Source organism: Argiope bruennichi, chromosome 10 (genome assembly GCF_947563725.1).
Source record: "Argiope bruennichi chromosome 10, qqArgBrue1.1, whole genome shotgun sequence".
Classification (NCBI taxonomy): domain Eukaryota; kingdom Metazoa; phylum Arthropoda; class Arachnida; order Araneae; family Araneidae; genus Argiope; species Argiope bruennichi.
Genome location: NC_079160.1, coordinates 5935230 through 5949603, shown reverse-complemented (window position 1 = coordinate 5949603; position 14374 = coordinate 5935230). Strand labels below are relative to the sequence as shown.

At 24.4% G+C, this 14374-nt stretch overlaps 1 protein-coding gene across 11 annotated transcripts in view; it reads right to left on the bottom strand.

Annotated features, from left to right (window-relative positions):
- The window catches only part of LOC129987417 (uncharacterized), a 43010-nt gene that overhangs the window by 20411 nt on the left and 8225 nt on the right, over nt 1-14374 (bottom strand). For 9 of the 11 annotated variants that reach the window (XR_008785574.1, XR_008785577.1, XR_008785575.1 and 6 more), the window contains exons 4-12: nt 13588-13686; nt 10421-10495; nt 8589-8675; nt 6458-6541; nt 5090-5185; nt 2598-2714; nt 2395-2514; nt 1142-1246; nt 368-436 (exon numbers count right to left, since the gene is read on the bottom strand). Coding sequence is in view for 7 of the 11 variants with exons in the window: in XM_056095395.1 (XP_055951370.1) it covers nt 368-436; nt 1142-1246; nt 2395-2514; nt 2598-2714; nt 5090-5185; nt 6458-6541; nt 8589-8675; nt 10421-10495; nt 13588-13686 (852 nt within the window). In the remaining 4 variants the exon portion in view is untranslated. The remainder of the gene's footprint in view (nt 1-367; nt 437-1141; nt 1247-2394; nt 2515-2597; nt 2715-5089; nt 5186-6457; nt 6542-8588; nt 8676-10420; nt 10496-13587; nt 13687-14374) is intronic. The other 2 variants (XM_056095396.1, XM_056095397.1) reach the window with 2 other exon arrangements.

The following is a 14374-nucleotide window of genomic DNA, read 5'->3' as shown; positions in this document are numbered from 1 at the left end:
TAAAAAATTTGTACAGATGTGATAATAAATAACAAAGTTATAGAGGTGTTCCTTTTTGTTCTTGTTATTGACGACTGTACTTGCAAATAATGTTATCGATGACCAAAATATTTGGTAACTTTATAAAAAATATCTAATTGGAAAAATTATAATGAACTCTTTGTCATTATATCAATCTAAAAAATATTTAATATTTTTAAATCATCATTCATCTTTAGTGAAAGGAAAAGTATATTAAGATGGAAAAACTATTATAACACTATATTAAATATATTATATAATAATGTATTAAAAGTATTATAACATAGAAAAGTATATTACAAAAAAAAAGAATTTCAATATATTATTTCTATTTTGCAATATTTACCGAGTCGATAATATCCAGATACTGTTCTTTACAAGAAGCAATAGCCAAGTCCCTCACTGTTTGATTCATCTGATAAAAAATAAAACAACTAAATTAATTTCCAGTCAGTCATAATTTGTTACAATAATTAGAACATCAAATTCGCATACTGTTCAAATGAATTTAACAGGGGAAAAAAATTGTGAAAGTGAATCAAGACTTAAAATTGGGGGGGGGGATGCACGATAAAACATGCATACATAGCAAAAAAGTAATTTTCTTTACTCTCCCTACTAATCAGCGAGGAATGAAAAATCTTACAAATGTAAAATCAATGTTTGGCAAACAGCCTATTCCGTTGATTTCTCTTCATCTTCTTGATATAAATTGTTCATCACAACTTCATTATATTTCATACTTTTATATATATTCCAATGTTTATTTTAAGTAAATTATTCTATTTTTATACAAATAATTATTTTTCTATTATCATCAGGAATAAACCAAATTATACAAATTTTTCTTTTAAAAATGTATATATACCTTACCATTAAATCTAATCTTTTAATTTTTTTTAATTAAGGTACAGAGATTTCATAAATTCTTACTAATATATATATATATATATATATATATATATATATATAATACATCTGAAGAAGGTTTATTATAGCATTTCTCTTTTCTAATTGATTTGTAACCACTAAATGAAAACTAAATTTTAAAAGTCAGCAAGAAAAAAAATTCTTTCAGAGAATAAAATTATACTACAGGAACAAATAAAAACATATTAACCTGATTTCTTTCACAAAGAAGTAGTGGACCTCCTCTATCAATTAATAAACTGAAAACTTCTAGGTTTACATTTTCAGCTAATGCTACTTCCAATACAGTATAACCCTACAATAAGAAACATTATTTAATTTTCCTGTGAACCATTTAAATTGATTGAAAAGTTATCTTAACTATGTCTAACTAATCTATTAATTTGTAAGATGCAAGAGCTGTATTCTGTGATAACACAAGAGATGTAATTCAATTATAATTTAATTTAAAAATATTTTAAAAGATCAAGAAAAAAAAATCTGCCAAATATTTAAAGATAATCATATGAAGGATTCATAGAAAAAAAAATATCTGAAGCAAAATTGATCCTCGAAGGAGCTTTTATATTTTACTTTGCACACCAAAAAATTGTTTCAAAAATTTATTGATTTCAAATAAAAATATAAAGCAACTATTTAACTAATGCTTTTTTTTTTTAAATTTATAGCAACTCTTTTAACAAAATATCTAATTGCAAATTATTTTATTAGTAGAAAAAAAATCAACACATGTGCAGCACAAATTTTGTATTAAGGAAGTAAATTATCATGATTTTTGGTAAAAGTTCAGTTAAGTAGAGGAAACAAATCTCAAAGAATATGCATTTTAAATAGGCTCAATTTCTCTTTAAAATATATCATAACTGGATGCTGTTTCAGAAGCAAAGTCATAACTGTGCCTTTAATTTCAGTTCTCTCTCATCCTAAATTATACTACTCATTTTCTAAAGCAATGCATTAAAACTCCTTAATTAAAAAAAAAAAAAAATGAGAAGAAAATATTAACAAAATTTCCAGAAAATTTCTTTTAAAATTTCATGCACATTACAAAAACTTTTGACTTTTGTGTTACACATTTGATCAATCTCAAATTACATATAGCTAATTGTCCATTTTTTTAAGCAAGTTGCCAAGCTCTAGACCGAGCCTGCATTTTGTTAAACGGCAGCTCCTAACTTCTGTACAGCCACAACCAGCAGAATTGGACTTGATTGTAACTACAGAAACCTTTATTTATATACCATGGATGTTTATAAAAAGTAAATGCTTTTTCAATCACCTAAATGTTTTCTTTAAAGGATAAAACTAAGAAAAGTAATACATAAAAAAAACTTTGCTCAAAGTTTTTGTTCCAAGCTTTAATCCCAAGGCATAATATGAATTTAAAAGTCTAGTAAGCCCGTATTCCCTACTGTCTTATCAAGAAAGAGAAATTTGTCATACCCTGTATAGAATTTTGTAGAGCATTTCTTCCTGAAGTGGTTTACATGGAGGTAAAAGAGCTTCAACTACATTCACAGGTGTTTCTGCTTTCAAAGCTGAAAACAGCACAGGCATGTCATGCTAAAAAAATCATTGTGCTAATTAAACATCAAAATATAGTTATTGCACAATTTTAACAGCTAATCATCTTTAATTTCACTCACCCCCAAATCATCTTGCATTATTGTATAAAGCTGACATCCATGATGTATAAAAAGTTCAATGATAGCTATTTCTTCTGATTGAATAAGATAATATATAATGGGAGCTCCTCTATCACTCTATGAAGCAGAAAATTCAGTTGAAACATGAAAGCAAAGATAAAATGCTTATTTAAAAAAACATTAACATGAATAATTTTTCACATCAAAGGATATTAATTCCTCATCAACTTGGGATTGAGAAACTGAATATCGCCTATGTATTCAGCTAAGAGCTTTACAAATTAAATTCCTATGAAATATTTAACAACAAAAAGTTTGTGCTCATTATTAAGTGATGAGCAAATAATACGAAAAATTAAAAAGATTCATTTAGATTATTTCTGTAATACACAAAAAAAAATTCCGAAGTTAAGAAGTTAATAATTAAACATATTTTCAAGGAAATTAATTAGACCAGTGAAAAATTATGAATCAAAGCTTAGTTGGAGGTAAATCAGCATAATTTTAAAGTTATTAACATAATTAACCACCTATGGTGAGCAACTGGTTTGCAAATTATCTTAACAATATTAAAAGTTAAATAAATAATATGAAAATTATAATTTAAAAATTGAATTTAAAATATAATTTAAATTAATTAACCAATATATGCCCATCATTTTAATTTCTTGTAATAAGTAAAAAGCTGAATTTAAGATCTAAGCTAAAAATAATTCTATCAAAACTAATGGGAAAAATAGATTTTTATGATCTGTTTCTCATTTAACCCAAACAAAGAAACAAACATTTCATGCATTAATTTCAAATAGATGTAGAAAAAGAAATTGAGTAATTAAACTGGTAGAGAAGCAAAGAAAGTGGATTGCCTTTTATCACAATAAAAAATAAGATATTATAAACCATGCTTATTAATATATTTTTTTTTAAAAAAATGAGTTGAAATTAAGAAAAAGTATCTACTATTGTTGTTAGGTTTTTAAGTCAATATGCAAGATTGAGAATAATATTTTTATTACTTTTGAATTGAATAAAAACTTAGGAATGAAAGATTTTATGAAATAATGAAGCTAATTTTCCTTTCTTAAGTGAAATAAATACTAATTATATGAAAAAAATTCATTAAAATTTACGTTAAATTATGCCAGAAAAGTACAACAATTAAATTGGTACCACATCAGGTTATCTCAGGAATACACAATTATTCAGCTACTTATTAATTAATTTTAAAAAAATCAATTCAAGATTTACTTTTTTATATTTGAACATATTGACAACTTAATTTAATTGTCAATCTTGTACAAAGCCAAAAAAAATATAATTAGCTCAGCACACTATCATGAAATTCTGAAGTTCCTAAGGGTGCACCATCTCATTAATACACCATTATTCTGCTAATTATTAATTAATTGAATTTTTTTAAAAATCATGTCAAGGTTTACTTTTTTACCCTTGACCATATATTTGTACAAAATTAACAGCTTAGTTTAATTGCCTATCCTGTAGAATGCCAAAAAAATATAATTACCTTAGCACAATATCATGAAACATTGAATTGAAGCTTCTAAGGGTGCAACAAAAATACAATATAACCTCACCCTTTAGTTTATTAGAAATTAGAAATGGATAGTAGCGAGAGTCAGCATTTTTGGTTTTTGTTCTGAGAACAGATAATCAGGTACCTAATATATGATTGGAATAACTAACATTTTAGTAGGAAAGAAAATACTGAATTTATCAAAATTAAGAAATGAAATTTAAATGTTTAAAAAAAATGAAAGTTGTAAATGAGCCTAAGGTATTCAATTTCTGCTCTCTTTTTATTAAAATTTTTTTTCTATATTTAAGGCAACTATTAAATGCAGGCCCATAAAAGTTATCTATCTATAAGTACTTTAAAATTATCTTTTATTTCAGCACAAAATTTAAAACAAAATTTGAGCAGTACATTAAACCCATAAATAGTTAAAATATATGTATAAAAAATCATAAATCTAAAAAAATACCCATAAATATGAAAAATGAGCTCATAGCAAACTAAATTCATTGATAATATTTCTGAAATTAATAATCTGAAAGTATTCTATGATTTCTATAATAACCAAACTAAAACAAAAACTATTTTATAGATCATCTCAATAAATGTATAAGCAACCAATATAAAAATACTATTTAATGTGATAATATTTATTGTGTACATGATTGCTTGCGAATAACATAAAAATATACTTAAAAAATGGCAAGAAATACGCTGGCTAAGTAGAAGTTGCAAATTTAAAATTAAATTTTTTAATATCAAAAGGTAGTATAAATACTTAAATCAATTATTTAAGATCATTAGGAAACTGATAATATTATTCTTACAAGCAGACATTTGTGTTCTTCATAAATACATAAGTATAATTTATGTAGAATTTAAAATAGTTATTAAAGGCAATACTTAACTTAATACATCATAAATTCAATTATTTTATAATTTCTTTTCGCATACTCACCATTTTTCTAAGATCAAGCCTCACCCTTTGATGGTTAGTTTCAAGTAATAAACGAACTGCTTTTACATTCTTTGCAAAAATATGATATATTAATTTCTATAAGTGAAGAAATAAAAATAATATTTAGAAACTAAGCATGATTCTTCATTAAAAAAAGTTTTCATGTCCCATATATAAAGTAACTTTTATTGAGTGTTTAATTTTGGTTTATTTTAAATTTTAGTTTCGTTTTGTTTGGTTAAAGCCTTTTTTGAATAAACAATACTTTTTGAAATTATTATTTGAAATCTTAAATAAAAGAAATGATTTGATAAATAAAGAAATGATTAAATAAAAGAAAACATTATGAAAAGTAGAACTATTGCAAAAAAAAAAAAAAAAAAAAAAAAGAGTGAAATACTTTCTGAGACTGGAGATATAAAAGAGGGGAGAAAAACTGAAACAATTAATTGTGTCTTTTAGACATAATGTATCACAAGAAAGGAAATATATTTGAAGTCTAAAAATGTAAAATATACAAATATTGAACTAAATAAAATAATTAAATGCATATTGATCAGAGGGAGAATATAAAAAATTACAAAATAAATAAAAAATATACAATATGCAAATAATAACAAATATACAAAATATAGATATATGTCTGCTTTGATTTTTAAATACCCATCTCGAATTTTTTCCAGTACCCCTTATCTAATTAGAATAAAATGTTAACTCTTTTGATGTTTCTCCCTCACTTTAAACTGAATGAGCAAAAACTTCACAATCTGCAAAAAATGTTCTTTTGTCTTACCTTCATTGCACAATTTGCATTTATTTTGCCATTCAAATTAATTTTCAGATGAAAGTAAATTTTTAATCCATAAAATACTGATTCATTTATTTAGTTATTTTTTCTGTTTGTTAAATAAAATAAATAATTTTTAAATTTACCATACAAAATTTAATAGCTCTTTTTAAAAGTGATCATTAAACATAGAATCAAGATGGTCTCCATTCTTTCTATAATTTTTTGGGCCATAGAAAACATTAACTTAAAAATCTTTTACATGTATTTTATAAATTAAGTATGCAATATGAAGGTTAAGTATAAAATAAAATAATGCAAAACAAAAATCTGTAATATATTTCATTTATATTTTTAAATAAAAATTTATACTGTACATCAAAATTAGTAGAGTTTAAATTGTACATCAAAGGTATTAAAAAGCATTTTAGAGGACAAATATAAATTTTTTTTAAAAAACCACAAACTTTTCCATTTTTTTTTAATGTTTTCAATAATCCATATTATGTAAATTAAGAAAATTCCTTATAAGAGAGAAACTAGAATAACACTGCCATTTATAGAAATTTTAAATATCATACCATAGAATCAAATATGCCAAGAATTAAATTTATTATCTCTTCATTTCCAGTACTAAGAGCAATATCTTTAAGCATTGCTCCATCCTAAATATGAATAAAGAAAACAAATATAAAAAGTGAAAGTTATAATAAAAAAGAGTTAAGAAGATACAATTCAAACTACATCATTATTTCAATATTTTATTTAAAAAAAAAGGTATTACAACAAAAATAATTCTACTTTGATAATCTACAAGCATTTTTTAAATCAGAAAAATGATACAGTAACTTACAAACAATAAATACAGCATCATTTAATTTAGATAAAATGATTACATGCAAGTATAAAATTAACAGACAATACAAAAAGGAGGTTTCTCTCTTTGAACACAAATAGCAAGTTTCAAAAATCAACTTGCCCAATCAATAGGAAACAGGAAAATAAGAATTCATTTAAGATGTGTCTATAATTTTAGAAAATGGACAAAAAATATAAAAGAAATGAAATGATGCATCTATTAACATCAGTATTTCTCTATCTAAATTATTTCCTTTTTATTAAGCCTTATATTGTTTCTTCTAATATTATTTCAAATTTTGTTATAATTAACAAAAGGAGACCAATTTCCATATTTGTCTGATCATACTACAAGATAGGAGATAAAATGTTATTCAGTTAAAGATATCACTTCTGAACAAAGTAAATGTTTATAATAGATATTCTTTTTGTCATACACAGCTTCTCTTTTTTGTTCATCAATTATAAATACATTTTTTGAATTTATAACAAGACTCTACAGAATCAAATCTACCAATAATCTACATTCGGCTTAACACCTAAAATATACCTACCCCTCCTAAAAAAAGAATTACAAAAAAAATCAAAATAACAAAAGTTAGGGAATAATTTTTTTTTATATAAAAGGAAATAAAAACACAATAAGCCTGTAATACCAAACAATTTAACACTTTATGCTTATCAAATGCGAGATGTTTAAATATACAAATAGAAAATAAAGGCAATTACACAGTTAAAAAGAACTGATTTTGTAAGTTCTATTGCATAATTTTTAGTGTATATAATCCATAACATTTATTAGTAATATAAAAAACAAATTTAACTTAAATTTTCTAAGGTCTTTGATTTAAAAAAAAAAAACAGTATAAATGATCTCTGGATGCCTATCATTAAAACATAATTTATAATGGATTTTAACTACAAATGAGCTGCACAAATTAATTCATAATTTGGACGGAAGAGCAGAATACGCAAATATAACTACATTAACAAGCAAAATAAATGCATCAAAAAGGTGCAAAATGATTTGAAAGCCTCCAACTATTTTACTGAACTTTCTAAAACAGTATTTGTTAGGTAAAAAATATATTAAGCACATCCCATAAAAGAAACAAAACAGCTGTTAATATTTCAATATTTTTGGGAGATTCTGCAACATATAAAAAAGGAACAGACATATTCTTTATAAACACTTAGCAATTAAGATAAGTACTTTAATCTAGATCTAGTAAAATAATCTAGTAATGAGAACATATTTAGAACAACAAATAAATTGCAATTATTTAACTATCAACAATAAATATATATATATATATATATATATATATATATATATATTATATGACTATTTAAATAAATTTAAGTGTCATGATTGATGTCTCATAATAATTGTAACTAGGTGTTTCAGCTTCTTCAGCTTAACAAAAATGCCCTACTTAATAATAATAATAATAATAATAAAGAGTAGGGGAAAATAAAATATATGTCGTTAAAAATTTTGTCAATATGGAATTTTGAAAGTCTGGTTCCATCATACCTGATCATATGGATTAATCCGAGTTACAGTGCACTGGATAAAGTGGTCCTGGTGGCTTTTTAAATTTTTTTTCCTACACTCAATGCCATTTTAATCAGAAAATTTTTGAAATATTCCAAGACTCAGAAAAAAAGAAAAAAAAAAAATCTACGAGACTTGTAGAAAATTTCATTAAGAATTATTTCCAAAATTTTTTATATAGATGTTAAACAATCTAACAAAAAGATATTTTTCTGCCTAGTTCCATTTGAGAAAATCCTCAAAATTTAAGAAACTCTTAGTGCTATTGTTTATTTTCAAGAATACTACTCACTCACTTTTGAAAGATCTGTTCTACACCATAGATTTATTAGTCTTCGAACTTGATAAATATCCTCACATTCAACCGATTTCCAAAGACCTGGCTGAAATAAACATTAACTTACACTAAATTAATGGATAGAATTTTAAAGAAATTCTATTGTCTTGACATAAAAGTCATAGAGATTAACAAATGAAAACGGGAAGGGGTAGTGCATGAAATACAAAAAAATAGCAGATAAAAAATATCAAAATTTACATAATAAAATACTAATAGAATCATTAATTCAAATCTTGATGCTCGGTAATGTTTCAAATGGGAACTCAATTAATAAAGAATGAGACTATCAGATGAGACTTAGTTTTACACCATAATTAATTTAAATTAAGTACATCAGGGTATAAACAATAATCCAGATCCCACCTTAATAATTGTTAGTAATTCTAATTGTTATTAATCAATAAAGCCCAAATTAATCAAACAAAATATATTAATAGAAAAAAAGATAATTGTAATAAAAAATATATACTAAACCTTGCTCATATAATAACAACAAAGCTCAAGTATTAAGAAATTAGTTTACCTTATACAAAAAGATATGAAATTAATCAAATTTTGTCCACCACTAAGATATGAAATTAATTTTAGTCTCATAATAATTGATAAGACTATTATGAAGAAGATCCTTTTTGTCACAGTAGTTTTCATGAAAATAATAGCTCTTATTAATCAATATTTGAAAAGTTGATAACAAGGATGAAAAAGACATTTTTAAATGTTGTTCATTGTTTTTCTAAAATATATAATTGAGTGCATGTATTTTAAGTAATAAGCATGATTTCTGATATTATTTATTCAATCATGGCCAACTGATAAAAAAAACATAACAAACTTAGTATGTTTAAATTTCTATGTGTGTATTTATAAATTATGAGCAAGATCTAGAAACATATATTCAGTTATCTGGAAAAAATCTCTTTTTTGGCACTATTGAGGTCAATGTAGATAATACAGTAGCTGATTAGAAAACCAATAACCTTTACAAATACAAGTAAACAATATTAGAGGAATTTTGCATAAATTATTTAGATGCTTGCAAACTGAAAAAGTTTAATAAATTGTCAAAAAAAAATTAGAATATGACAAATTATATTTTTTTTAAAAATGGAATTCAAGACATCTGTGCATTGCTAATTACAAGAATGTCAGAAAATCATTTATTATAATCATCTCTAAAATTTGACTGAACTTTTCTCAAAAAAATATTTCAATAAAAATGCCATAAGGGGATTTCAAAATTAAACACTATTATATGTAATAATATTTGTCAGAAAAATAAGTTCTTTTTCTTTTAACTTTTATTAAAACAATGTACTGTTTCATTTAATAAAGTTTGCATGCAAAGCAACATCTTGTGGCTATTTCATGTAAATAATACTTGTGAAAACATTTCAACATTGAAAATGAATTATGTTTAATACTATTCACACCACCCAAAGCTTGATTTTATTTCATGTTTTTAGGTACTTTTAAAAACAATTACAAAAAACTAATTACTGCAATTTTTAAAGAGTTTGTGTCAGATACAGAGGACCCAGGACCCATTTTAATTGTTATAAAAATATAAATCACATTTTTGTAATTTGCAGTTTACTTTTTAATTTTAAAATGTTGTCATTTTGCAGAGTTGTTATGGTTACTCCTTCCTGGCACTTCCCCCCCCCTAAAAGGTACACTTACATTACAGATATAATTTACAAAAACAATATTTTAAGGAACAACTACTTTAATGCTAAGTTAACATGAAAAATATTTACATTTTTGTAAGAATGAAAATTGAATACTTACAAAATATTTACGGAATATATCTTTCATCTCATCAGATGACGAACTGTTAGCATATTCGTACACAGATATACCAAACTGCAAGCACATAAAATGAACAAATGCAACATAAATTGATAAAAGTAACTACAAAATTTATGTCACAATTATAAACACAGACAACATCAATGCTTACATATTATACAATACAGCTTTCACCATTGGTACTCAGTTAATTAGGTGAAATTCTAAATAATGAGATGTAGAAAAGCTGGAAGCATATAAAGAAAAAAATATGACAAGAGGAAAAGCAAGAAAACAAGAAAGATTGAAAGCTTTTCTGAATGTCATCGCACATTGTTATCATTCCGATAACAAATTGCAAATTTTGATTCAAATTTTATTTTATAGAGATTAAAAATTATACTTAAATTATGGCTTTAAATTATTAGCGCATTGTTTATTAAGAATGGATGATAAAGCTACAAAAAAAAAAAAAAAAAAAAAAAAATTACAAGACAAATAAAAAAAAAAAGATGAGTTATGGAGAAACTATTCAATTTTAAAATAAAATTTGCATTTTACTATGAAATTTTGTCTTTATGAGCTTTCTTATTATTTTAAAATCATACATTTGGCATTACATAATTGTATTTTGAATACTGTATAATATCATAATTATTTTATATAATATCAATAAAATATCTGAAATGAGTTTCTTAAAGTTAAGTCTTAAAGTTGTTCTAAGATAGTCTCATCTCTTGTATCTATCTCCGTATTAAATTTAAGAAATGAAAATTTAATACGGAGAAAAAAAATCTTATTTCAGAAAATTTCTTGAGCTCCAACATTCAAAAATTTTATTGCATTTTTACCGTTTACTCTTAATATACAGATATTCTCAGAGATGCTATGAAAGAGTTGACTGGAAATTTGAATGGAATGGAAGCTGTTTCCTTTTTTCCTAATTATTTTTTGAAAGAACGATTTAATACACTATTATATTACAAAGAAAATTATCAGATTTTTATTCCAGCATCACAATTCTAAGCTCCACTGCAACAATAACTTGATATGCTCTTAACAATGTTGATAATATATTATGATCTAGATTTACAGCTGAATTAACTTAGGATTCATTTTTATTATATGCCTCAATATTTAGTCAATATTTTTGAATAGGTATAACAAGCATGGATAGCTATATCAAAGAATGACATTCAATATTTATATGATTGAATGTATGCACATGCTTATTTTCAAAAGTATGGCAACAACACATATTCTAGAAAGCTCCAGTTCCATAAGAGGCTAACTGTGGAAGTTGTGAAAATTTCACTGACTAAGCTTGCAATATTTCCCTTATTTATGGTTATTAGTTTTATTAGTTTCCTGACTTTCTCCCTCCTCAAAATCATTGTATGTATATAATATACATTATTAAAAACATTTTTATGATTTATTGAATATAAAAAAATGTATTTCCATGAAATTTAATTTTTAAAAAAGAAAAGAATGCCCTAAAAAATTATAAAAATAATATGGTTATAAGCACCTAACAATATAAATTTTAGCAAAGATTTCAACAAAAGAAACTGTCAAAATATTATTTCATTTTTTTTCTTTAACAAATCATAAGAAATTACTCCTATAATCAAAAACTAAACTTATGCTTTTATAAATAAATAAAAGTTCGCTTAAAAAATTCCATTTATCATTACAAATAATGCAAGACGTAAGATACTACTTTAAAGACAATAACTTAAGTAACAATTAACAAATGCATGCCAATTATAATTAAAATACAAAAAAATTATAAAAAATTAATTATTAATTTCAAAATTAAAACATCAATTATTAGAGTGCTAATAAAAAAAAGGTTTAAAACAACTAATCATATTTTAAATGAATTAAAAAGTTTTAAAAGCTCCTTTTTACAAAATTTCAAAGCTTGCAGTTTCTTCCTCAACTCTTAAAATCTCTTTTTGAGCTATTTAAAGAATTTAAACTTTTTTTGCTTTTATTGTGACTCCTTCTTTCTTCCTTTTATCCTTTCCAAATTTTTTCAGAATTCCTTTTCTTTCTTCTGTTTATATTTTTCATATTTGGCCCATTAATTCCTCACACTTAAAAACAATTACTATGATACTTCCAATTATTCATAATATCTAATAATGAATGAATGCTGTCATAAACAGTTCTTCTTGCAATGAATGTTTGCTCTTTCATATGCTCCCATACATAATCTTTATTGATCAAAAATTCTCCCCCAATATTACTGGTATCATGAGGCAGTTTACAATTATCTTTAATATATACAACATCATTGCAGCATCATTGCAAGATTTTTTGTATTGAAAGGCATGTTGATCTAAAATTTGTTCACTCTTTGAAAAGTGAAAACTGAACTTTTGAAAAGTTTCATTAAGATTGCTGTAAGCAACTTTCATCAGTTTATCGCTCTTCTTATCATAATAAAAGTAAAAAGATGTCAATATACCCTTGAAATGAAAGCCGTCCGTGATTGCTGTTGCTATGATCATTTTGATGACATTAGGCTTTGGATGTAAAGAAATAACAGCACAAAATTCTAGCATTCACAATTTTCATTAAAATATATATATATATATATTTTCATGAATTTTTCTAACTTTTTTAGATTGATAAAATTCACTGATTTCCCAGTTCTGTCACCATCCTGCATAACATTTCGTTACTACTCCATTTGTATTCTTTCACCTCAAGTCTAGATAATGCAAAGAATAATATATATATATTTATCTAAAACTGTAAAGAATATAATGTATTTTTGTTGAATCAATGACATTCCTTTCTGGTATTAAAATTTTATTTTCTACCAATTTTTAAAAAACAAAATGGTGTGAAAATAACATTTTTATTTGCAATGAATAATTAACAAACGATAATCAACCAAATTATATCAGAAGCACGATGCTTAAAAATAATTCTTATTAAAAATTATTTTTCAAAAAAACATTTTCCTTTTACAGTTTATTGAAAATAAATATGCATATAAAAAGAATGGGAATATCTCTCAATCAATAAATCTGAAAGAATTTAAAGTAAAAAAAGATGAATTAATAAAACTGAAAACCAAAAGATACAATAGTTTAAAAGCAAAATAAGGTTTGATTTTGTATTATATATGTGGTAAGCAAATTTCCTGTTACCTCAGTCTCTGCCCACATATCTGCTCCACACTGCAGAAGAACATCACATATCACACAATCTTCATTCTTCACAACATAGAATAAACATGTGTTGCCAGCCTTTTTAAAAACATAAATTTATGATTTGCACTATTTTGACTTTAAAAGAATAACAAAAATTATAATTTAATTCAGAAGCACATCTAGAAGATTCAACAAAGGAAACATTTCCAGATTATACAAAATGAATTTGTTCCAAAATAAAATTTAATTTTAGATATGTTGCTTCACTATTATTTTCAGTCCTCAAATGATAATTGAAGAATTGTTTACAAGTAGCATAACTTAAAGGGATTTCTACATAAAACTTTATTCTATAATGTATAATGGTTCCTATATTATGGAAAGCCATACATTCTTAGATGCAAGGCAATTACAAAATAATCATCGAGTTTAAGTAACGAGTTTATTCACTGCATAAAAGAAATATTATAATTCTGTAAAGGAACAATTATTAACAAAAAGATTGGAAACATATAATTTTTAAAAAGTTATAAATGTGTCTATATGCTTTTCTTTCATCATGTCATGCATAATTTAACCCAGTTATCCTCACAGATGATCATAAAAGAATAATAAAATTTTGGAGTTCATTCCATCTACTGGCAATAGTAGCATGCACACAGTGTAATAAAGCTTTATAGGAAGTATTCAGAAACCACAAAATCTAATGACTTGGATACACAAGGGTTTCTACAAAATGAGTACTAATGTATTAACAATGTGCCAGCAAATCACCCAAAATATT